Source organism: Gekko japonicus, unplaced genomic scaffold (genome assembly GCF_001447785.1).
Source record: "Gekko japonicus isolate JY-2015 unplaced genomic scaffold, Gekko_japonicus_V1.1 scaffold520, whole genome shotgun sequence".
Taxonomy (NCBI): domain Eukaryota; kingdom Metazoa; phylum Chordata; class Lepidosauria; order Squamata; family Gekkonidae; genus Gekko; species Gekko japonicus.
In genome coordinates this window covers 121,586-147,152 of record NW_015169188.1, presented here as the reverse complement: position 1 = coordinate 147,152, position 25,567 = coordinate 121,586, and the positions used below count along the sequence as shown (strand labels likewise).

The following is a 25,567-nucleotide window of genomic DNA, read 5'->3' as shown; positions in this document are numbered from 1 at the left end:
CATAGCCCAGTGGGGTACAGTGAGAAGGGGGAACAGGGTGAAATAGCTCCAGTGGTGCTTCCATCGCTGCAAATGCAGTTTTTCACCATTAACACCTCCTCATTGCAGACAGGTGGCTTTTTGTTCATCCATGTCCCATGACTTCCAACATCAACTTTTTGGAAATCTTAGGGCTTCCAATTATTTTTGTCTATGCTTGTTATTTGGTCCAAAATGTTTTTTTCCACATTCTGATTGTGCTCCTTCCAGAATGAAAATGTAAGGGCTACAGAATCAGGACCCCAGTTTCTTGCAGAAAGCTGTTCTTTAACAGAAACTGTCCTTGGAAGAAAAACAACTTTATGAGAATCTTTGAATTGCACTTAGCCACACTAGAAATCATTTTGTTGAAGTAAATTGAATCATAGAGGGATTGCTTTCTGCACTGTGCAAAATCACAATAATTGGAATAGATTTTTGGGTTGATGAATAAAGAACACAAACATTAGCACATTTCTTTTTACAGGAAAATGGAATAATAATGGAGATCTGGCAAAAATACGTGTTTCAGTTGTTCAGTTCTCATGCTAGTTAATCTCATTGCAGGTGAGGTTTCCATCTGTTAATGAGAACTGCATGTACATGAAGTAAGAGGTCTCATGAAGGGTGAAGCCATAATGGAAGTTCCAAATAGTCTGATTTGCTATATGTTAATTACAAAATTATATGAACAATGGGATAGATGGAATCGATCCAAAGTGGATGCTGAATTCAGCGTGTCTCTTTTGAAGATGTGGGAGAGCTTGGGTACATGGAAAAGATCAGCCACATTGGGCTAAGTATTTTTCTGGCTTCATTATTAGTAGTTATGCTTGTCTGTTAATTCATGGGGAAGTGTTCATGTTGATGTTCTGAATTAAGCAACATCTACAACTGGGATGCCTATTGTTGGAAAAGCGGGGGGCAAGTGGCAGCATTTGTAAAGTGATATCAGAAGCAAGTATACAATAACCAGATCTTCTAAATAGAATGATATTTTAACAATAATTAATAGAATGATCATGACTGTAATAAACAGGTTGAGCTTTTACTATAAAACTTTCCATGACCATTTGGCACATTTTATTGCCATCAAAATAATTATGTTGTATAACATATGATGCCTTATTTTTGTTTTGACTTTGGCAAACTTTCAATTTCTGGTCATTAAATCCTGCACAGTCATAATAGGGATTTATCTAGACCAACATCAATGAAGACTATGTAAATAAAAATAACTGAAGCGATGATTTAGTTCACAATAAGGTGTAAAACTCTGTAGCTTATACTTTGAGCTTTTAAACAGAAAGCAAGAAAGGTTGAGATGCTTTAAGAAGTTGCAAGTTTGCAACACAAGTCTGTACAAATCCTCCAGGCAGTGGGCTGTGAAGGAAGTGCCTGTGTTCCAAGAAACATGTTGCCCACAGACCCTTGATAACTGAAGTTCTCCCCCTGAAACCCAAATTATTTACAAATATATGCATTTTGGAGGTTCAAAGCACCTTATTTCACACCCTTATAAATACATGCATCGACATTTCTTCCTTTTGTGTGCAAATTCCAAAGTTCATTATAACTAGGAGGAAAAAAAGTTAAGAGGTTTAAAAAAAAACACAACCATTCTACAGTCTTAAGTGAAAGGATCAAAAATGTCAGACATTGCAGAAGAGAGGCTCCTAACAGAGCTCTTTATTTTACTCGAAGTTCTTTTGTTATACTTTTCCTGATCCCCCCCCTTGTTTGTTACAAAAAGTAGATTCCCACTTTTAAATGAAACAGTACTTAAACTAAACAACTTCATGCCATGCAAAAATAAAATTTTATGTCCTTTTGAGACTCTGCCATGTTTTAGTTCATAGGCATTACTAATTGCGATGATAAGAAATGAGTTTTTGTGATTATTGCTCTTGTACCTAGTCACATGCTGGTTTCCCGTGTGGGACAGTAACCAGTTTCTCCAGGATTTGTATGGATTTCTGGGGAAAACAAATGGTTTTCCATTTTATGTCCTTCTTGGCTATTGTCTGCTTTTACTTCCCCCCCACCACGGTAAATGTCTTGAGTACAGTTGTGAGCCAAGATTTTGGGAGATGAAGAGCTGACCAGAGGCTCTTCTGTTAAATGATTGTCATCTTTGTGTTTATCTCCAAAGCAGTTTGTCTTGCTGTCCTCCTGCTTTTCATGTCTTATGCTAGGAATCTCCATGAAGTCATTGTCTTCTCCAGTGTCTATTTCAGTGAAACTTCTCCTCTCCTTGGAAGGGAAAGTAAAACGCTTTTGTTTGGGAAACAGAGGAGATGATGTCTTGGAAGCTCCCTGGCAAAGAACTGGCACATCAGCAGCACCAAGCAAGGGTCTCTCTCCTTGAGGTGAATTTTCTTCTAGAAGAATGGTGCTGATATGTTGAGGAGTAGATTGTGCAAGGCTTGCTGCTGCTGCCACTGGCAATGGTCTTGCAGTGCTGGGTGGTGTTTGTGGTGCACTGCCTCTGTTTTCTTTAAAATTAACCTTAAGGGACCTTGATTTTAATGGGTTACTTCCTTTTAAAGAACTTTTTGGACTGTCCATAGCACTGTCAAAGTGAAAATTACCTTGAAGCAGAGGTTGGGAACCAGTGTTCATACCAGTATCAGTGGGGTATTCAAAAGTCATGTCTCCGGGGGAAAGTATTTTGTCTCTGGAGAGTAATAAAAGCTGAGAACTCTTTGCTCTTTGGTCTTCTAAATGGATAGACTCACTTGGGAGTGAGAACCGGAGCTGTAGATTAGAACCAGAGTGAGGAGGGAATGGAGACCGGTCTGTCTCAGTGAAATCAGTGGCACAGCTGGCAAAGCTGTCAATGCTAGAGATGCTTCTCATGTCAGTTATTACATGTCTGGGTCCTGATGCCAGTGGTTCTTCTGGTCCAGTAACCTCTTCCATTTCTATTTCTTCCTGACAGAGTGAAGGTTTTGCTGCTGGATTTTGGTAACTGGCATTAAGATTAGGTTGAGATTGAGTTTTAGTAATTTCATTGTATAACATTTCAAGTTTTTGAGCACTCAAGTGTTGGGGACTGGAGGATACTGCAGTGTTGTTTAGCTTTTCATGGGAATCTTTCTGGCTCACTTCTTGGTATTTGTTCTCCAGGGACCTATTAGAGCTTGTTTCAGATATTGTCTTCCTGGCCCATTTCCACCGGCTGGGAGACAGGTGATTATCATCAGGGGTTTGCTTTGGGTTGGCTGCTTCCTCAGTCTTGCTGGAATCTACAGCTACATCTATCAGCTCCATGCTGCGAGCAAAGGCATCTTTTAGATTCATTGAGATAATGCTTCCATTTCTTTTTGCCCGTTCAAGTGCCTCTCTTCTTTTAATGGCTTTCTCCTGCCGTTTTTGTTCTTTGTAGAACTCTGAGAAATTATTTACTATGATAGGAATGGGCAGGGCTATTACTAGCACTCCTGCAATACAGCATAACCCTCCAACTATTTTACCAAGTAAAGTCTTAGGATAAATGTCACCATAACCTACTGTTGTCATAGTGATGGTGGCCCACCAAAATGATGCTGGAATACTTGTAAACTTTGTAGCATCTTCATCCTTCTCAGCAAAAAATACAAGACTGGAAAATATCATAATTCCCATTGCTAAAAATAATATCAACAAACCCAATTCATTGTAACTCCTCCTGAGAGTAAATCCTAAAGATTGAAGGCCTGTAGAATGTCTGGCAAGTTTAAGGATCCTTAGTATTCTCATAATGCGGAATATCTGAACCACACGGCGAACATTTTGGAACTGCAGCACACTTTTGTTGGATTCGGTGAGGAAAATAGTAACGTAATATGGCAAAATGGCCAGCAAATCAATTACATTTAGTGGACCTTTGAAGAACTTCCACTTGTTTGGAGATGATAGGAAACGCAAAAGGTACTCCATGGTAAACCAAGCTATACACACGGCTTCTACATGTGCTAGCTGGGGATTGTCATTTGGCTGTCCAAATTCATCAGTTACTTGAAGGTCAGGTAGAGTGTTGAGTGATAATGCAATTGTAGACAGTACAATGAACAAAATGGACACAATGGCCAAAATCTGTAAAACAAAAACAAGCAAAACTGTGGTTAGCGATTTGTAATGGATGCTTGAGATTCAACCACAGAAACAGCACACTAATAGAGTTTCATACTATTACATTCAGTCTCATTACATTAAGGCTGTATAGCCAGCACCACAACTAGTTCATACCAGACCTTTTGAAGTGCTGGTGCATGACCATTTACATGGGTGCTGTAAATGATCATGCCCTTCCCACTGTCATTCCTGAGTTTACTATGATTGATGAAAACACCTTCTATATACCAGTTTTGAACATCAAGGACAGATATTTAGCATATTTAGGTGCTATTCTACTTTCATAAAAACTCATACTGGAATAAATGTTAGTCTTTAAGGTGCCATTGGTCTCCTGTTTAATTATCCTGTGTTTAACAACTATCTGTCTTTGGAGATCCACTAAGAACTCTAGCTTGCACACCTTACTATTAGTGTATAACCATCCCATTTTGAGAGCAGTTGATGGCCATGGCATGAGTGTGTGTGCTACCTCTTGAATGATTTGTCACCCGAAATAACTGAAAATGTAGCCTCTTTTTTAAGTTTGGTAATCAAGGACCATCTGCACAATGTATAGATGCATATGATTGATTCATTTCTCCTTCTTACCTATTTATCCACTTTTGTTTCTTCCTGTAACCTAACATATGCCAATAAAGGTCTGTGTATATGTATATGGGAGTGTGTGTGCATGTGCATGCATGCATGTGTACAGTAAGGTACTTTCTCCTAGTGTTCCAGCAATAGTGTTAGCTGGAATAGTTCTCTGGAACCTTCCATGTGCCCAGAAAATCTTTTACTGAGGGTTAAGGGGCCCCTGTGAGCAAAGCGCCACATAGAATTCATCTGCTGAGCTTTCTGAAATGGCTATTGGTTTGGCTCATAAGCAGAATTCAGGGCCGAGACTAGCTTTTTTGCTGGCTTAAACTAGCAATGTTGCAGGGATTTTCCTTGAACCTGACTAGCAGCAGCACCTATCTAGGAGGCAGCTACAGGCCCAAGCCATGCCTGTTACCCCCTCCTGTGCTACTGGTGTTTGGGAGAAAACTGATCCTGAGCGGTGAATCAGTACTTTTTCCTCATTATGGCACCCTAAGCACTTAGTATTATGACACAGCCTTTGTAGATATGTAAATGGTACGTGATGCAATAACTTGTGGTATATTACCCATTGAATGAGGGAGAGACAGCTCATTAATGGGTGCTACTATAGCCATAATGTTCTGTTCCATAAAGTTTCAGTATCTAACCACTATGAACTATGACCACTGAGAGAGTTCTTCTGAGTTATCTGTCATATGACATTTTAATAGTGTTGGACCTAAAGGTGCCCGTCCTCCTAAGGGAGAATTCTTCCATGGGTGGGAGATACCTTCCATGAGGGCAAAATGATTTCTTCTTATGGAAGAGCGCAGTTGGACCCAAACCATCGTTTTAAAGTAATCTCTAGAAGAAGCCTAGGAATAAAAATTCAACATATTGTAGCACTTTATGGTTTAGCACTTAGTTAATTTGTGTTAAAAGAAAATGGACAGCCTTAAGATAATTTGAGAAAACGCTACAGCTATGCTAAACAAATTTGCCTAAGTACAGCATTTGGAAATGCATTTTTTTCATAAAAAGGATTTCATAATTTCTGTATTCCATTAAAAGGAATTGTTTTCTGCTTTGAAGTTCAATTTAGGCTCAGTGAAGCAAAAAGTGGGAAAATCATTTGTGCCTATTTCTGAGAAATTGTTCATTTAAAAGCATTTTTGGTGGCTATGTTCTTCTAAAGATGTAGAAGTGCTAGAAAGTACAGTCACACACACACACACACTGCACAGGAATAATCAAGAATTCTGTCCTTTTTTTTAAAAAAAGATCACAATCCCAGTACAATGTAAGGGTCCCAGACAGTGTTCCCTGTAAGCTGAGTTAGTGTGAGCTAGCTCACGCTAACTCAGCTTAGAGGGAACATTGGTCCCAGACAAGATGCCGCGCTTCTGATCTAGAGCAATACAAAGCTGAAGGTTCTTTTTAAAAATAATCACAGGCAACTCATGATTATGCTTACAAATTTGCTTCTGATTCACTCATTAAAAAAGGTAAAGGTTCCCTTGCTCGAAAGCCAGTCGAATCCGACTCTAGGGTTGCGGTGCTCATCTCCGTTTCAAAGCCGAAGAGCCAGCGCTGTCCGAAGACGTTTCCGTGGTCATGTGGCTGGCATGACTAAACACCAAGGTGCACAGAACGCTGTTACCTTCCCACTAAAGGGGTACCTATTTATCTACTTGCAATGTCTTGCTTTCGAACTGCTAGGTTGGCAGGAGCTGGAACTAGAGACGGGAGCTCACTCTGTCATACGGCACAGACAGACTACCACAGCTACCCTTCTATCTACATGGTGGATGTACTCCTTATGGTAAGAACTCATATATACAACACACAAGGGATGCAGAACACACCACAGAGATGCTGCTTTAGCTGATATCTCCATGTGGAAAGAACAATGTATACTGTATCCAGGCCTCATTTTGGGCCGGAGCGGGCCGGAGAAATGCTCCAGTAGTAAACAGGCCCGCTCCTCCCCCCAGGTAACCCATGGCCAAGAGCTATTTTTGTGCTGGTGCCAGCTGCCTTCCGGGTCCCCCTCCCACCCACCCACAGACGACAAGGCGCAGAAAGAGCAGGAGCGACAGCCCCCACTGCTGCCGGGTCAGTCCAAATCATTCTCTCTGCCTGCTTGCAGCGCTCTGTCCCAGCAGCCGGAGAGAGAGAGAGACACGGCCCACCGACCCGGGCTGGGTGAAGCAGGCAGGCAGGCAGCCACCCCAGAGAAACATAAATGGCCGCTTCGGGGGAGAGGTTTTGGGGAGTGCGGTGGCGGGCAAGGATCACGTGGTGCTGCGCTGGGCTCTTAACAGTCATGCCCGGGCTTTCTTTTCCTGGGGAGTTGGGCACATTTCCACAGACAAAAGGAGCTCTGGCTGCTGGTCTTACTGCCCGCGGAGATCCTGGAAAGGCCAGAGCCCACCGCTCCGCCCTCTCAGCTGCCTCAGTGACCCAGTTCACCCAAGGTGCTCGGAGGGATGCAATATCTGTATTCACTCAGCCGAAGGGGGGATTTTGGTGGGAACTGGGGCTGCAAACCGCTCTTTTGCCCAGCTAGGGAGGGACTTCCTTTCTCCTATCAAAAGCACATTGTTAATAAGGAAGGAAAGGGAAAGAAAGGGGGGTGAGACATCGTGCCGTTGTTCCCTAAACAACCTACACCACCCGATCATGTTCTGTATGGGAAAACAGTGAATTTAGTGGCGTTGACTTCCTGGTGATGGTGAATAATTGCGCTCCGGGTTGCTGCTCTCAAGTTTCACAAGCATTTCCCAAGTTTGGTCTTGTGAATAGATCCTGCCCTGTTATCTGAAACACATTTTTTTTTGGGGGGGGGATCATTAACAACTTTGCATTTATACAAAGTGGTACAACTGATGGGAGTTAGGAACTTGAAAAATTGACCAAAAATGGTATTTAAATTTGTGAATGCTTTTAGTCAAACAAGTGCCGTGGCACCTTAAAGACTCACAAATATTTATTTCAGCCTAACTTTTTTGTGAGCCGGAACTCACTTCATCAAATACATCAAGTGTACATCCGTAGCCAATAGATATGAGCAACAAAAAGGTGGAAGCAGACAAATGTTACAGAGGCCAATTTGAAACAGCTATCCAAGAGAATTCCATCTGTTCAGAATGGGTGAGGACTACCCCTGAGTGTAATACAGGGGCCACCATTCCATTGTTTGTTATTTCAAGTGTGTAAGTATCTCTCATGTATGTGCCATGCATCAGATGAAGTGAGCTGTAACTCGTGAAAGCTTATGCTGGAATAATTTCAAAGCCAGACTGGTTCCCGGTAATACCCTGCTACACGAGGGGTCCAAAGGAGAATACCTGCAGCCCAAACGAGTCTAATACATCAACAATGACCTGCAGCGCATCCCTGATAGGGATATTTCTCCTTTTTAGGTCTTGAGTGGCACACCTTTCCTTCCATACAGATAATCTTTCAAGTTATAGGAGCAAAATGGGGGAGGGGACTCTCTCCTTGGGCATTACAATCATTACAGCTCTCTTTCCTGCACCTAGGAGGTAGAGGGAAGAGAGCTGTAATGACTGTAATGCCCAAGGAGAGTCATTTTATTTATTATTTATGTACAAGACTTATATCATGCCTTCCTGCCCTGATCAGGGCCACCACGGCAGCTAATGACTTGCTACTGTTCAACAGCTGCTGCCCCATGAAGTGTTGTGTAGTGGTTAGTGTTCCAGACAAGGATTTGGGAGACCCAGGTTTGAATTTGAGTTGGGAAATACCTGGAGATTTTGAGGATGGAGCCGGAGTGGTGGGTGTTGCCTTCTGACACACTTCTGGTGATGTCAGGGGGTGTGACATATGCAAATAAGTTATGCTAATGAGCTCCTGCACCTCTTTTTCTACTAAATGACCCCTGACTGTATCAGTGTAAAAGGGAGGAAAAAGTTCTATAACTAGAAGGACTCAGAAGTCTCAGAGTAGACTACAGTCAGTGACAGCACCATTATTTCACCATAACATGGAGGACAGCAATGCACCGAGGGCAGCTCTTTTATCTCTCTCATACTAATAGAATGTACCTAAAAACAACAGCAAATAGCAAACACCAGTACTCCTTTTTTTTTTTTGCTAGTGCCTTTTTGCCAATAAAATAAAGCAACAAAATTATTTCATGTCAGGTGAAATTTTTACTTAATTTAATTCTTTGTCTTTATAAAGAAATTCTGCATACAAATGAAGTCTCTCTTGAACATTATGTTTCATTCCAGTTACAAGATAAAATTATGTACAGTGTTAAAATCCTTCTAGATAAAGTGGTTTCTCTACATCTTTGTAGTTTCTGTTGGAATGTGTCCAGTTTTTAAGTAGCATTAAAAAGTGGCTTTGTTCCTGTGCACCTAATTTGATTCCTCATATCATCACTATAGCAGAACAATTTGCACATCATTACATGCAAAGGGAACAGGAAGAATGAAAGCATAAAGGTTGTAGTGCAACAGAAATTCATAGAATCTTAAGAGTTCGAAGTTCATCTAGTCCAACTCTCTGTTCAAATGCAAGAAGCTCCTTCATCAAAGTTATTGATAAAAATATTAAAGAACACCACACCTTTGGCACCCCTCTTGAAACCTTCTCCAAGATTGATGCTCTACAAAAGCCCAGTTGGATCAGACCAGTGGTCCAGCTAATCCATCACCCTCTTTCAGAGAGTGACCAAGCAGTTGCCCTGAAAGGCTAAAGAACAGGGCAAAGCCTTTCCTCTGACATTGCCTTCTAGCACTTGCATTAAGAGGTTTATTCTGATTTTTACATTGATGAGCACTCTCCAAGTCAAGTTCTCCAACCAACTCTGCGTACAACTGTAATCTTGTCCACATTCAACTACTTTACTAACCAATGAGGAACTGTCACCTGCTTTACTGAAATCAATATTATGCCTAGAGCATAAAGCATTGCCATGATCCACTAAGCTAGTCATCCAATCCAAAAAAGAGGCAATGTTAGTTTGCAGGATTTAGGCTTGATTGGTTTCAGCTCATCACTGCATTGTTTCATGATGCTTAATGACTACTTTATAATCTAGTTTTCTTCCATCCTTTTCACCTATGTAAAAAATTGTTACATTCAATAAAATGTTAGTCACTATTGTTACACCTAGTAATTTCAATAAGCCATGTAGGGCACATAATGAGATTCAAATGAAATGCAGCAAATGTAATAGACAAGTTGTCTACATGGACAACTTGCTCAAAGGAGATGTTTTGGAACTGGTGGTTCCTGTGATGGACAGGAGGCTGTCCTGCTCAGGTGAGGTAAAACAGCCACTCAGCCAGGTCCGTAGTTACGGTGGGGCTATTCGGGGCTCTGCCTCCTTTCTTAAAGGACAAGACTCACAAGATTTCTTCCTGAAAATGTTTTTATTATTTTTTTCATTTTAAAACTTTTTTTAAATGCACAGTCTCCTGCCCCTTGCTGCAGCAAAACAGACCTGAGAATCCCTGACCTTGTTGGGTCCAGCCTGTAATTGACAAGAGCATTTTCCTTCACTGGATGCAGCTGTTTTTGAACGGATGCTCCCTGAAACAAAAATCTGATGCCTCCATGATGAGGCCACTGTGACGGTGCTTCCTTCATCCTCCCACCCTCCATCCTCCCCCGTTTTTCACACCCTCAGCCTGACCTAATAGTCTTTTTAAAAAGACACACAGCAACCTTGGGGCTTGGCTCAGCTGCCTGTAATTGACAAGACAGGAAGCCCACAACAGCATGCTCCTTCTTACAACCAGGAAGCTCGTAAGGGATTTCATTGCTTTTGGGAGGAAGGGGGTCTTTTTGCATTTCATTTATGTCTGGGGTGGCTGTTGGGAAGGTGTTATTGGAAGGATGGCAGGACAGGCACTCTTTATCATTACTTAAAGTACAATTGTTTAGATTAGGAGATTAGATGCCGGAGCAGCACTCCCACAGGCTCATATGTCAAAAAAGCAAAGTGCAGGCCCATTACTAGGATTGTGTAGGGCAAAACGTTTTCTGGTGGGGCTGCCAATATTTTTCTGTCTAAAATAATGGCAGCCCCACCAGAAAACGTTTTGCCCTACACAATCCTAGTAATGGGCCTGCACTTTGCTTTTTTGACACATGAGCCTGTGGGAGTGCTGCTCCGGCATCTAATCTCCTTCCAGAGTGGGGCTGAGGGCTGCCAGAGGGAGAGTGGAGACAGAAGAGGGGGATTGTCTCAGCTACGGAGCAGTCAATTTTGTGTGCCTCTCTACCTGCTAGTGTGACAGACTGGTTTAACTTTACCTTTGGGAGAGGATAGAGTTGTGATGCCTATCTCTGGTGATGAGCAGGCCTGGTAAGTACAAGCTTTAAAGAAAATTCACCACATAACCTGTATATAAATAAATTTTCTTTGTTGTTTTATTAAACCTCCTGCTTCAGAGATCTTTCTACTGTTCAGGATTAATACAAAACTTACCATACAGCAACAACCCAAAGCCTTTACACTTGATGCTCTAAGAACATCTTGTAACTGAGGGGAAGGTTTATATCTCAAAAACCAGCCAGGTTCTGTTGAATACTGTAACCCTGCACGCAAGAGGATCTGGAAGGAAAAGGGTTAAGAGAATCCTCTCACTTGGGTACACTTGGCAGTTGGCCCCCCACCCTCTCATCAGTTAGATGTGGAGCCTCTTTGGCTGTTGTTTGCCTTCTGTTTCATCCTGTATAGGTCCTCTCTTCTTCTCTCTCTCATCTGGGCTTGGGACTGTAGCAAGTTACCCTTTTTGAAGTTAATCTGTTCACAATAAATTAAATGTACCTACATGGACATGTCATGTAAGATATGCTTCTATTTTTGTAAGTAAAATTTCTTTTTCTTGTTACCACTGGAGTCAGATCATCTTTGTAATTTGTTTGAACAGCACATTCCCTTAAGTGGGAAATATGGAAGACTGGGGATACTGTGTAAAGCTTCTGTGCTTCGGTTCCCCCAATTCATTAGGGAGGGAGTGTGGGTCTCCTTGGTTTCAAGAAAGGGCTTGTCACAGTTCCCTTTCTTCTAAATGAGGACTCCTTCATTGGATGAAGCAAGTCTTGCATTGCAGAGTTCATCTTGGGAAAGGCCTCTTTCATCCAATGGAATAATCTTCATTTAGAAAAATGGGTAATATAAAAAGTCACGTCTCTGTCCTATGGAGCTTAAAATCTAACGGTGTAAGAACTTCTGCTCTGTATGGCATCCACACTTTAGCATCACCCTCATGACACATGTATATTCATCCCTTCTTGAATGGCGCACATTACAAGATAACTTGCAAATAGGAATGACTAAAATTAATTTCTCATGTTATAGTTCTGCCTCAGTTTCACCCATTTCTTTTTCAAATGGATATCTTTCTATCTCCTCTACAAATGTCATTTATTTATCAGAATATTTATACCATACCTTTCTATTAAAAATAAATACTCAAGAAAGCTTAAAATATTAAAACCCATACCACCAGTTAAATACAGCAGCCCAAAACTTAAAAACATTAGGTAAAGGTTCCCTTGCTCGAAAGCCAGTCGAATCCGACTCTAGGGTTGCGGTGCTCATCTCCGTTTCAAAGCCAAAGAGCCAGCGTTGTCCGAAGACGTTTCCGTGGTCATGTGGCCGGCATGACTAAACACCAATGCGCACGGAACGCTGTTACCTTCCCACCGAAGTGGTACCTATTTATCTACTTGCAATTTCTTGCTTTCGAACTGCTAGGTTGGCAGAAGCTGGAACTAGAGACGGGAGCTCACCCCGTCTTGCGGCACCTGGGTCTCGAACTGCTGAACTACTGACCTTCCACAGCCTGCAGTTCAGCGTCTTAACCACTTGAGCCACCGCAGCTCAAAAACATTAGAGGTGGGTTTAAATTGTAAAGGTCCTCTAGAATGAAAAACATGCTGGCCTGTATGGCCCAGGCTAGCCTGATCTCAACAGACCTCAGAAGCCAAGCAGGGTCAGCCCTGGTTGGCATTTGGATAGACCACCAAGGAAGTCCAGGGTTGCTATGCAGAGGCAGGCAATGGCAAACCACCTCTGATCATCGCTTGCCTTGAAAACCCTACAGGGTCTCCATAGGTTGGCTGTGACTTAAGGCCTCCAAAGAGGCAATTGTCTACAGTATACGGAGAACCAAATTCTATATGGCAGCTGTCAAGAAAGTCCTTAGGCAGGTTGCCACCAGTCAGATTTCTCCAACAGAGTGTGTGTGTTCCTGCAATAAGGCATCCATAGTTGACCCCAGAGTATTACTGTTGTGCTCCAACTCCTTGAATATTATGGAACACAAGATTAAAGTTGGCTGAACCTGATTTGGTATTCGAACACCTCTACTGATACTTAAATTTTTTACACTTATTTTTGCAAGCAAACATCAAATGTATATTTTTACCTAGCTATTTTGCCTGAATACGACAGGTTATAAATATTATTACCTATGCATCATTAATACTACAGCAAAATATTAAATCAACCAATGTTTTTAATAATTTTGTTGATGAATAAGAGGCAGAAGATCAATAACCATGATCAATGGAAAACGAAGACCAAGAAAAGTAAGAAACTAAGAGTCAGAAAAATCTGCTAATTGAGCAACTGGGGAATTGAACTAAAGCCTGCTAACTACCATGGGGGGATATTCATTGGCTTCAATTGGCTTTGAGATAGGATATGATGTTGAGCATCACATTAGTAACAGAAAACTAGAAAGGTAAAAGGGGCACATGAATAGCTAAAAGGCATGAATCAGTAGAGGACAGATAAGAAATATCAACTTTCTTTTTAATTGTTTGGAAAAAAAATCTATAAATCTAATCAGACTATCACAATTTTCACTGAATCACAATCTATGCAATTTAGAAGAAAATTATGCCTAATGCATGAGATGGGATGTCATCTTACTTGGAAGATTCACTCTGAAACCTGCCTAACTTCAAAATGTGAGAAAAGATTAATAACGTTACAGAGATTTTCATATGATATCAGTGTGGAATTGTTTGCCAAGTTAAACAAAGTCCACTGTTGTTTTGTTGCTTTATTGCTACTTTAGAAACTTCTGCCTAAGAAGGATGCACACACCCAGACACCCAGATCATGTTATTTTAAGTGGTTTGGAAAGTTGCTTAAATTTCATCTATATTTTAATAATAAGAAACACAAACTGGAAGTTTGTTGAGCTGTCCACAAATGTGGTGCTGATCATACCATCCAAAAATACAGATAATGCAATTTCCTGGTCACTGCATGCATTTATATAATTTTAACTTCAAGCCAACTTATTTTTTTAAAAATAGAAAAGACTGGAAAACGTTGAGTATCTTTCTACTAACTGTTAGATTTTTTTAAAACGGCAGAATAAGTAAAGCAGTCCTAACCAAGAGGAAGTCAGTTCATTTTCTCTGTAGGTTGCAATATAGTTTGCTACCAAGATAATATAAATGTGGAATTTTACATGTTCAACTTTTGCAATTAGAAGTAAATTAGCTATAGCTGTTTCTTTGGTGAAATGGCAATAAGATAGAATAATTTATATTTTGTGTATGTATGCCTGGAAGTCATAGTTGACATCTGGTGACCCCTAGTGAGGTTTGGACATTTCAGAGAGGTGGCTTAGTATTGCCTGCCTCTGTGTCCCAGCCCTGGTATTCCTTGGAGGTTCCTTCCAAGTACTTGCCAGGGTCGGCCCTGTTTAGCTTTCAAGATCTGATGAGATTGGGCTCGCCTGGGCTATCCAGTTCATGGAAATAATTTATATTTTCTGATGGTGATCCTATCTCACCCATTACTTAATTTGTATCCTGACCTTGTTTCAAGGAGTTCATAAATGGCTTTGCTAAGAAACAGCAACTGGACCAAAAATTATCTCTCCACCTTCACAGCTCAATAGGGATTTAAACTTGGGACCTCCACATCCAGAAACAATTATTGGATTATTACCAAAATTGGGTTATTTAACTGAATGAACTGGGTGGAATTCTAGAAATTGGCACTTGAAATAACTTCTAGCATACAGTGCAATATGGCCTAAATGCCACTGCAGCCTAAATGCAGCCTATCCAGACCAGCAATATCCAGTGCACCAAATGACTCTGTTTTGCATAAATATTGTTAAGAGGTGTCTCTCTTGCAGTTTTCCTCATTTAATATCCATGTTCCCATTCAGTTTAAATTATCATAAAACAGCATTCATTTCTGTCATTTCTACATATTGTTAGAACTGAAGTAACAGATTAGAATAACAGTCAAGTAGATGTCTTCGTTCAAGTATGTTTTAAAGTATGGTACCTAGAAATTTATTTTCTTGGCAGACATTTTGTTGATTTTTTGCCTTCTCTGTTTGACAATACTCAGGCTGGCTTCAAATTCTCCCCCAGTCCATAGGGTCTGTTCCAGCTCTCAAGTTTCTGCAGCCTGAGGTCTGATGAACAATAACATTGCTGAGCTATGGTGGTACTTTTGATGCTGATCTGGTTGTGGAGCATGCAAAACTAACAAGAAGCCCTGGGATAATTATTTATAATTATTTATTATACAGCGCCATCAATGTCCTTGGTGCTCTGCAGAGCAACATTTTAAAAAAGGCATGTCAGGTTTCTGGTTTTGATGATTTGCTGGGTGGGTATGCTCCATCGTGCTCCAATGTGAGCGACCCGTAATTGCGGCAGATGGGAGGGGTCTCAGATGTTTCTGAGCCCCCCAAGAGCCCCTGCAGGGGGCTTGCAGCATGGGGTGCCAAGGGGTGCCTCTTCCAAGGTGACAGTCAAGGAATTGAGGCCCCCCCTTTACCCCAATAGGTCCCGCTGCCACAAGACCATTATGGAGTTTAGACGTGCATGCTGGACGAGGCGAGCAAGTGATCTTGCAATTCAGAGCCCTTCCTACATCAGAAGAAAATTGTTGGAATAAACTGTGAGTATAAGCGAAACACCAATGAGCTAACCAAGCACCAAAGCAGAGAACCGATCACAAGCCCCAAATTGTCACGGAGGGAGGGGTGGAGCAGGGGAGTCCCTCCCTTGAAAAGAAAAGTGGTTTTTTAAGCAAAAACTTGGAGGCAAGAGACGATTCTAACTGTAAAAGCTGCAGCATAGCTGAATAGGGTGCAAAGTAGTTCAAAGCAGAATAAAATAGACAGACTTACAGATTGCTCAAATGGACTTTTTCTTATGTAAACAATGTCGACTAGAGGGGACAAAATGGTGAAAAAGATAAGACCTTCTCCAGGAAATGCCGGTTCAGTGACCTCAGCTCTTTACCCGGAAGCAGTCACTGACTTCCCAAACATGATGGCCAAGGCATTGCGCCCTCTGCTGGACCAGATGACTAATATCAATAATAAACTAAACTGTCTCCAGAAACAAATGATGGATACAGCGAAGAAGACAGATGAAACTAATAAAGCATTGAAAAAAGTTGATAAGGCAAGGACTATTAAAGCAGGGACTGGAGATAGTGGAGAAAGAGCGGATCTCCGATAAAGAACAATTATTACAGCTACAAATGGACAAATCACTACACGTCCTACGATTCCAGGACATCCCAGAACAACAAGGGGAGAATTTAAAAGAATTACTGAGCAAAGCACTGGCACCAATGACAGTTAAAATCGGATTCACTACAAAGCAATATGGATGTGGTTTATCGAAACTATCCAGATCTTATCAAGAAAAATAAACTGCCTGGTGAAATATTTGTTAAATTCTCCAAAAGATCAACCAGAGATGCAATTTTAAAAGTGACAAATGGGAAATCACTGAAAACCAAAGGCGAAGAGGTGAAGATCTTAAAAGACATTCCATTTGAAAAACGCAAGAAGAGACGACAATATAAAAATTTAACTTCTTTTCTACACAAGAACTCCACTCCCTTCAGATGGATATTCCCAGAAGGACTTATCTTCACCTATAATGGAAAGAAAGAAAAGATTGACTCTGCCGAGAAAGCAAAACTGTTTCTGGACCAACAACAATCACTGTATAAAGTCAAAGAGAAAGCAGAGGACAATGCACAAGCAGAAGAAAAGAACGATCATGACTCAGAAGCCAGTGAAAGTATTTTTGGCAGTTCTACAGAAGAGTCTGATTCGGAAAAAGGAGAAGCAGCTCCTAAATCTCTTAAAGTTCAATTGAGATTTGATAAAGCTATGCACAGGAAATAATGATTGTAAAGAATGTGAAAGTCTATTTGTGTTTTAAGATCCCAGCTCCCTGCGCTGAAGTGCTGCGGCCCGTGGGAGGCCTGGAGAGCTCCGCAGCTGGCTTCCCCGGGCCTGTGCCAAAGCGCTGCAGTCAGGGGGAGGCCTGGAGAGCCACGCAGCTGGCTTCCCCAGGCCCGCACAGAAGCCCTGCGGCCAGGGGGAGGCCTGGAGAACCCCACATCTGGCTTCCCCGGGCCTGTGCAGAAGTGCTGCAGGCCCGGGGGAGGCCTGGAGAGCCCCATTGCCGGCTTCCCCAGCCCGCGCCGAAGTGGTAAATAAGTGATCCACGGGGGTGGGGGCAGCAGGGGCTTGATGGGGGTGGGTGGGAGAGCCTCCCTCCCCATCTCTTTGCCATTTTCCCCTCCTTTCCTTATCTCCTTCTTTCCTTTTCTTTTCCTTTTTTTCTTTCTCTCTTTTCCTTCTCATTCTTCCTTCCTTCTTTCCTCTCTTTTCCTCCTTCTTTCCTTCTCTCTTTCTTTCATTCCCTCCTTTCCTTCTCTCCTTTTCCTCTTTTCCTCCGTCTTCCCTTCTCTCTTTCTTTCCCTCCTTCTTTTCTTCTCCCTTTTCTTCCTTTCCCTCCTTCTTCCCTTCTCTCTCTTTCTTTCCCTCTTTCCTTCTCTCTTTTTATCCCCTCTTTCCTTCCTTCTTTCCTTCTCTTTCTTTCCCTCTTTCCTTCTCTCTTTTTATCCCCTCTTTCCTTCCTTCTTTCCTTCTCTTTCTTTCCCTCTTTCCTTCTCTCTTTTTATCCCCTCTTTCCTTCCTTCTTTCCTTCTCTTTCTTTCCCTCTTTCCTTCTCTCTACTCTCTCTCTTTTCTTCCCTCTTTCCTCCTTCTGTAGTTCAATTCTAGTGAGAAGGGGTTTAAACTTTAACCCCCTTCTCTCTTCGCTTCCCCCCCCCCCACAGGCCAGCTGAGGAAGGGAAGGGGAGGCTTTTGAAGATGCCTTCCCCCCTTTTTGCTTCCCCTTCTGACATCACTTCAGGTGATGTCAGGGGGCAAGGCATATGCTAATAGTCTAGTAGTTCATTAGCATACCTTATGCTAATGAGCTCCTGCAGCTCTTTTTCTACGAAATGACCCCTGGATACTATGATGTACCCAATAAGGCTAAATGGGCTTGACTTAGCTTTAATGACATAAGATACTCAGTATTATTCTATTATATGCTTTATTCTAATAATAGTAGGAAGGACTAATAGGTAACTTACATGTAACATGATCCTTGCTATATCTCTTGTTTTATTAGCATTAGTATCCCTTATGTCCCTTCCCTATGTAGTCTGTAGTAAAAAAGCAATAAAAATTTACAAAACAAAAAACGGGCAAGTCAACACTTATATAATAGGAAGGGTCACAATAATAAAGGATGTTGCCAATACTGAAATTCCCTGGTTGTGTTTTACAAATACACATGGGATTTCTGGCAAAGAAATGGCCAAAGACTAGAATAGAAGAGACTAGAATAGAAGACTAGACTAGAATAGAAGACTAGACTAGAATAGAGACTAGACTAGAATAGAGATTCTCATTCAAGCAATCCAAAGTCTTACAAGAGTTCTTAGTTACAGTAGGAAAGTGGCCAAATGGCTAAAAAGTTCCTAATTTTAATGTTGGGTGTGAATAGAAGAGACAGAAAATTGAATGCTCTTGGTTTCTTCTCCATATTTCAAGAATTACATTCTCTTTTTTCACTTCTGTGTCATTGCAAAGACACAGAAGTGAAAAAAGAGAATGTAATTCTTGAAATATGGAGAAGAAACCAAGAGCATTCAATTTTCTGTCTCTTCTATTCACACCCAACATTAAAATTAGGAACTTTTTAGCCATTTGGCCACTTTCCTACTGTAACTAAGAACTCTTGTAAGACTTTGGATTGCTTGAATGAGAACATCCAAGAAAATTAGCATGTTGGGGAGAAGGTGAGGCTAGGACCCTTATCCCTGACATGCTAGAATACATCACAGGCTGCATCTACAATGGAGATGTGAAAACATGCTGCGCCACTCTATGGCTGCAGCAGCAAGTGATGCAAAGAACCACTGGGGCACCCCTATTCTTAATTCTCTTGCAGCTGTTTCCCATCCCAACAGCTTTCCCCCATTTCTCAACCATGCTTGTGCAAAAGTAGAGACATGATAGCATTTTTGGCAACTTCCCCCACCTCCTAGAAATTCCCTTTTCTCCTTCCTTTCCATTTTCCTACTGAGCTGTTCCGTAATGCTACAACATGACTCCACAAGGAAAGAGGGGGAACACCTTTTAAAAGCATGTGGCAGCAAGCCCACTTCCCACAGCCAGTGTGGGAGAAGCATCCACATAGTTTCTCTTTCTGCAGCTACTCCACAGTTTCTTCTTGGAACTGGAAAACTTGAGGTTTTGATTTTTTTCCATCTTAAAGGAGGAAAAAAGAAACCAGATGAGCTATGGTCTGACTGGGCATCATGTCATATGGATGCTTCCATATACTGCAGGGGTTTCCTGCTGCTCTACAACTGAAAGTGGTACAACATTTTAAGGGTTTGCACAACACACTGAATCTGTTGATTGTGTAGCTCAGTTCTACCTTGCGCTCACCTGTGAAGTTTTCACATGTATTATTACTCTGACAATATACAACAGTTTTAAACATGCGTGTGTGTATGCAAAGTATGCACAAAATATGCCAAGACAAGACTACCTGGTACAGGTTGTTTCATTTATCCAATATATATTGTTTAATGATTTATTGGATAATTGAAACAACCTATACCAGGTAGTCCTGTCTTGGCATACTTTGGGCATACTTTACGCATATCATCTACACACTTTCATTTTAAAGTCAAGATCTCATGCTGCTCCCTTTGAAAACAATGCAGGTTTTTTGTTGTTTCATCTGAACAAGTCTGAGTATTGTTAGACATGATTGTTAGACATGAGTATTGTTAGACATGAGTATTGTTAGACATGATTTTTACTAGACTAAAAATGAGCTCATAGGCAGAATTTTCTTAGACTCAAAGAAGTTTCTACATTTTAACCAGTAGATGTCTCTGTTCCACCATCCAAGTAGTTGCAAGCCCAGCTGGTCTTCTTGCAATGACAAAACTGCAATAAGTGAATACATACTTAATGCATATTCAGCAAAAGCAGCATTTCATGTTCAAACAATCAAGAGGAGTTTATTCTTATCTGTAACAGGTCTCACCGCTGTTGTTGAGCAGAAAATGTGAAAGCTGGTGAATTTCCACTGTTTTGCCTCCTTTGAAATTCAGTAGAGGAAGACTATGCCAGGCCACTTATTTCTTTTCAGCAATACCAGAATCTATCTTTTTTTTGTGCTGCAAAAAACCTTGTCTTTCTGCTTACCTCTCAATTACTCTTTATTGCCTTCCTTCCTTGCCATATCTCTCCCCCCAAGGCAAGTAAAAATACCTCATTTAAGGACCATTAAATTTAACGTATACACATGAAACATGTTTTGTGTACCTGTAATGTGTGTGCAAACATGTGTTTATCAATGTGTACACCATGCCATACTTGACCGTGGTCCTTGTTGTCCACTGATCCAATGGAAGATATGCATTTGTAGTATTACAATGTCTGAAGTGTACCTATGGTCATTTTATTCTTCTGTTGCTATGACAACAACCCCCTTTCAATTTCACTGACTCCTTGCCAGCTTCAAACTCCCACGCCTTATTTTCAAATTTCAAGTTATCTGGACTATGTCTTCTCTGTTGCCTCCTTTCTCTTCTTACCAGTTATCTGTACCCTATACCCCAAACATCATCATTCTGCAGCAATGTATTCCCTTCAAATCCCTCCCTAAGACCCACAATATCAATAGCTTATCTTTACCTCATCTGTACCCTTATTCAGCATAAATCTTTTCCTTCCCTTTCTTGCCCATGGGCCAGGGGGCATGCCCTTTTACTTATGTGCTTTGTATAGCATCAGAGATATTACTGCTACAATTCATCTCTCCAAGTGAAACATTTTTAACTTTCTCTTCCTTCAAGGAGCTCAGAGGGGTATATATGGGTTACTCTTCCACCATTTTATTCTCACAAGAATCCTATGAGGTAGGTTAAGCTGAGAGAGTGTGATTTGGCCAACAGGTCACCCAGTGAACTGACATGGTCAAGTGGAGATTCAAACTCAGGTATCAACCTGGACCTAATTTGACTGCATTATCATACTTTTTTTTTTTAATCAATGGGTTTATTGGGTTTTCATACACAATAAACAAACATACACACAAACAAACAGACAAACATTTTTCAATACATCATATTACTTATTCGATTTGGTTGTTCCTACATTACTTATTTACTCTACCCTTTTGCTTTTTTTAGTTTTAAAGTTTTTATTGTTTTAGGAAAAAAGGTATTACATAGTTACTTTTCATCAGTTTGTGTTACACTACAAATCAGAGTCATTTTCCTTTAAATGTTCACATTACCAGTTGTTGGGATTGCGTTTCTGTTACAAAACCATGATACAACTTTTCTATTACAATTCCATCTGGTCTTCTATCCATTTGTATATTCTATCCCATCTCTTTTTATGTACCATCTCATTTTTATTTTGTATCCTTAAACTTAAATCATCCATTCTGGCTACGTCTAATATTTTATTTAACAGGTCTTCCCTTGTAGGTAAAGTATCAACTTTCCATTGTCGGGCTATTAATAATCTAGCTGCAGTTATAACATAGCTAATAATGTCTGCATCTTGTTTATCATAACCTCTCGGGATCATATTAAGCAGATACATTTCCGGCTTTAGGGCCACATTTTTACCCAGACTTTCTTGGAGCACCTCCCTTACTATTTTCCAGAATTCCCTTTTGCTAACCGACTATAATCATTACCTGACACATTTTCAGCTATTTTTACTCATCTTCTCTGTTTAGTCACTAAGCATCCTTCATTTTAACAAAATTACACATTCCTGAGCTTTATCTATCCAATCTAATCTTTTACTTATTTCTGTTCCAAAATATCATAAGAACATCCCTTAGCCTTCTCCAATTTAACAACATACTATTTCCTGCACTTCTTTACTTTCCCCCTCATATTATCAACTAATCAAAATAAGACAACACTGCCATGTTAACAACACACTAATTTACAAAGATCTGCATAAAACTGTTTACCTAATTGCAACTTATCTTCCATCAATTTATAGAATACAATCCTAAAGCAACACATAAACAAACACACTTACAGTCTATGTTTCTTGTATTTTTATCTTTCTGTAATTATTTCCCAAGTCCATATAACTTCACCAACAATAATTTATATGCCAAAATAGCCAGCAATTTAATCATAGGTATAACTCATTTTATTTTTACCAGCGAACATTCCCATTTCAGTTGCTTTACAAATAAAATAGCCAGCAATTTAATCATAGATATAACTCATTCTATTTTTGCCTGCAAAAATTTCCATTTCAGTTGCGTTACAAATACCAAAATACCAAAATAACATACCCTTTCACCCTAATTTATAATTCATTTTTGCCAATCAACGGTTTCATTTCCATTCAATTTATAACATCACACCTAACATAACCTAAATTATATTCTTATCAATCCCATATATATATATTTAAGAAAAAATACTGAAAAGCCATAGCTCTGAGTTACAAAACCCTACAAATACCACCTCATCTGTTCTTCTTAATTTTGACATTTCTGTTATTTTCATTAATCTTAAACATATGTATTGTCACCAACTATATAAAATATCAAAACAATTTATGTACTCATTCTCTTTCTAGCAGGTTCCATTTCTACTAATTTAATGCAGATCAATTGAAACAAAACTAATTTATTTTCTTGTATATCACACTTCTCTCCTCCCATCACCACTACTTTATAGCCATCTATTCCGGATTAAGAGAGGACCGATAATTTTTTAATACTGCTAACCAACACAATAATCCTATTCTCCAGCTCTTTATTATCTCGGTTTTCCCCATCTTCTTCTCGGTGCCGTAAGTCCTTGTATTCTTGCACTTTCTTTTCCAAAAGGTCTCTTACACCATCGTTCGTCTGTTTCCTTAATTGTTTGAGTGTTTTCCAAATCCTTAGAGCTTTCTTTAGTCCTTTATCTTTTGTTGTTTTCTTTTTCCCTCTACAAGGAAGTTTTAGGGGACATTTTTTACTTGCTCCTTTTCTTTGTTTCTCTAGCATACGTGTGTGGGGGTCTTCTTTTTGTATCTCAAGGTTTGACGGCAATATCTGGGTATTGGAAGTCTCTCTCTCCTGCTCCTGCTCCCGTTTCTTTTCTTCCTCCCTTCCTTGCATTTCTTGCGTTATTTCTTTCATGTCTTTTCCTTCTGAGGTTATGCTCTGTAAGGTTCTCAACATATTCTCACAAGCGTTTCTCAGCACCTTCTCACAGGTTGCCTTAATTGCTTGTTTCGCTTCTATCATCAAAAAGTTTTGCAACTGTTCCCACGTAAGCTCGGCGTTTTTAATGTCTCTGTTCATTTCCTCATTGGTCTCCTCCTCCTCCATTTTCTTAACTTCTCTCCCGTCCATTTAAATTTCCAATTATATAAATTATACAGCTCCTGAAGAATGACGTATGTTCGGCAAAAGATGAGCAAAAAAGAAAGGCAAAACGCCCTTACCCCACTTCAGTCTCTTCAATCTTCTTTCCCCCGACATTTTTTCCGGCCGTAATTCTCATGTAGGGGGCTACTTCTCCAATGGGGTACTCCAATTCAGTCAGCAACTGTTTTTGCTCCATGCAATGTTTAAAGGAACACCTTTATAGTCCAAGTTGAAAATACAAATAAAAACGGATGGTCGCTTCTGGTGAACATGGCAGCCATGTTCTCCTGCTATTTGCTTCAGCTTTGGGGCTGTTCTGGACACCTCCCCCACCCTGCCGATTGCAGGGGAGGGCCAAAAGGACGCCCCCTGCGCCAACCCCCATCTCCGGGGAGTTGGTCGAGCTCCCCCGACTTTCGGGGGGGGGGCTCAAATAAAGCAAAAACAGTTCGGGCAGGGACGGAGCCTCTAGCTCCCGCCCATCCGTCGATGCACTGTACCGCTTCTCTGACTGCATTATCATACTGATTGTCTTTATTGACTGTCTTTTTGTCCCCATGATGTTCTGATGGGTAAACTAGAAGACTGTGGACTGGACTCTGGGATAGTTAGGTGGATAGGGAACTGGTTGGAGAACCACACTCAGAGAGTAGTTGTCAATGGCATTTAATCTGAATGGAGGGAGGTACCCAGTGGGGGTCCACAGGGCTTGGTTCTGGGCCTGGTAATTTTCGATATTTTTATAAATGATCTAGATGACAGTGTGGAGGAGCTACTCATTAAATGTGCAAATGACACTAAACTGGGAGGAGCAGCAAAAACACAAGGAGATAGAGACAGAATTCAACAAGATCTGAACGTACCCCCAAGAGCACTTCGGTCGGGGACCCAGAACCGTTTGGTGATTCCGGGTCCCCGAGAGGTAAAGCTTGCAATGACAAGGGCTAGATCTTTCTCAGTGGCGGCCCCTACCTGGTGGAATGAGCTCCCGGAAGAGATCAGGGCCCTGCGGGACCTTGTGCAGTTCCGCAGGGCCTGTAAAACGGAGCTCTTCCGTCAGGCCTATATGTAGGAGCCGCCGCTGCCACCACCACCGATGGTGGCAATACCATCGGGAACTGCCCTTGGTAGCCTCTGTGGCAATGAGATCTACGCAGTAATGAGAATAATGGATTGGCATGAACCATCTACGGGGCAGTGGTATCCAAATGGGGCTGCTGGAAGAAACCATCACAACCATCTAAGGCCATCTCGATACTGAAAGCACTTTATTGTTGTTAGTACTGTTACTGTTTATGGTTTTATTGTTTTACTGGATTTTATGTATGGGCCTGCACCCTCTGTAAGCCACCCTGAGCCCGCTTGTGGGGAGGGCGGGGTAGAAATGTCTAAATAAATAAATAAATAAACATGCTGGAAAAGTGGGCAGATGTGAACAAGATGCAATTTAACAAGGACACCCAGCTCTATCTGATGTTGGGCGGCTGGTCAGACTCTAGACCAGAAGACCTGGACCGGGCATTACAAGCCTTGGCTGGTTGGCTTAGGCTGAGTTGGCTGAAACTGAATCCGATGAAGACGGAGGTCCTGTGCTTGGGTTGGGGCAGTCTGGGTGTGGGGATCCCACTCCCGACCTTCGATGGGGCGCCATTGGTGCCAGCGTTGGAGGTTAGGAGTTTGGGAGTGCTCCTGGATGCCTCCTTAACAATGGAGACCCAGGTAGCGGCCACTGCCAGGTCGGGCTTTTACCATCTTCGTCTGATTAGGCAGTTGGTTCCCGTCCTTGACTGCGCCGACCTAGCAACAGTGATCCATGCAATGGTCACCTTGAGATTAGACTACTGTAATGCTCTCTACATGGGGCTGCCCTTGTCACAGATTTGGAAGTTACAGCTAGTGCAGAATGCTACTACTAGGACCAGGGCTTTTTCAGTGGTGGTCCCATCCTGGTGGAATGAGCTCCTGGAGGAGATCTGGGCCCTGCAGGATCTCGTACAGTTCTGCAGGACCTGCAAGACAGAGCTCTTCCACCAGGCTTTCACCTAGGGAGGCCCCACCACTATAGAGCCCTGGCCTTTGGTTATTGACACCTAGCTTAAGCC

General features: G+C 41.3%; 1 protein-coding gene across 1 annotated transcript; it reads right to left on the bottom strand.

The window, feature by feature from the left end:
* Positions 1 to 1,754: 1,754 nt before the first annotated feature.
* On the bottom strand, positions 1,755 to 23,661 carry KCNB2 (potassium channel, voltage gated Shab related subfamily B, member 2). The gene is made up of 3 exons (XM_015416187.1): positions 23,543 to 23,661; positions 22,836 to 23,040; positions 1,755 to 4,095 (listed from the first exon to the last, which is right to left on the bottom strand). The coding sequence occupies exons 1-3, from the start codon at positions 23,659 to 23,661 to the stop codon at positions 1,936 to 1,938; spliced, it is 2,484 nt and encodes an 827-aa protein (XP_015271673.1). The 3' UTR covers positions 1,755 to 1,935.
* Positions 23,662 to 25,567: the final 1,906 nt, after the last annotated feature.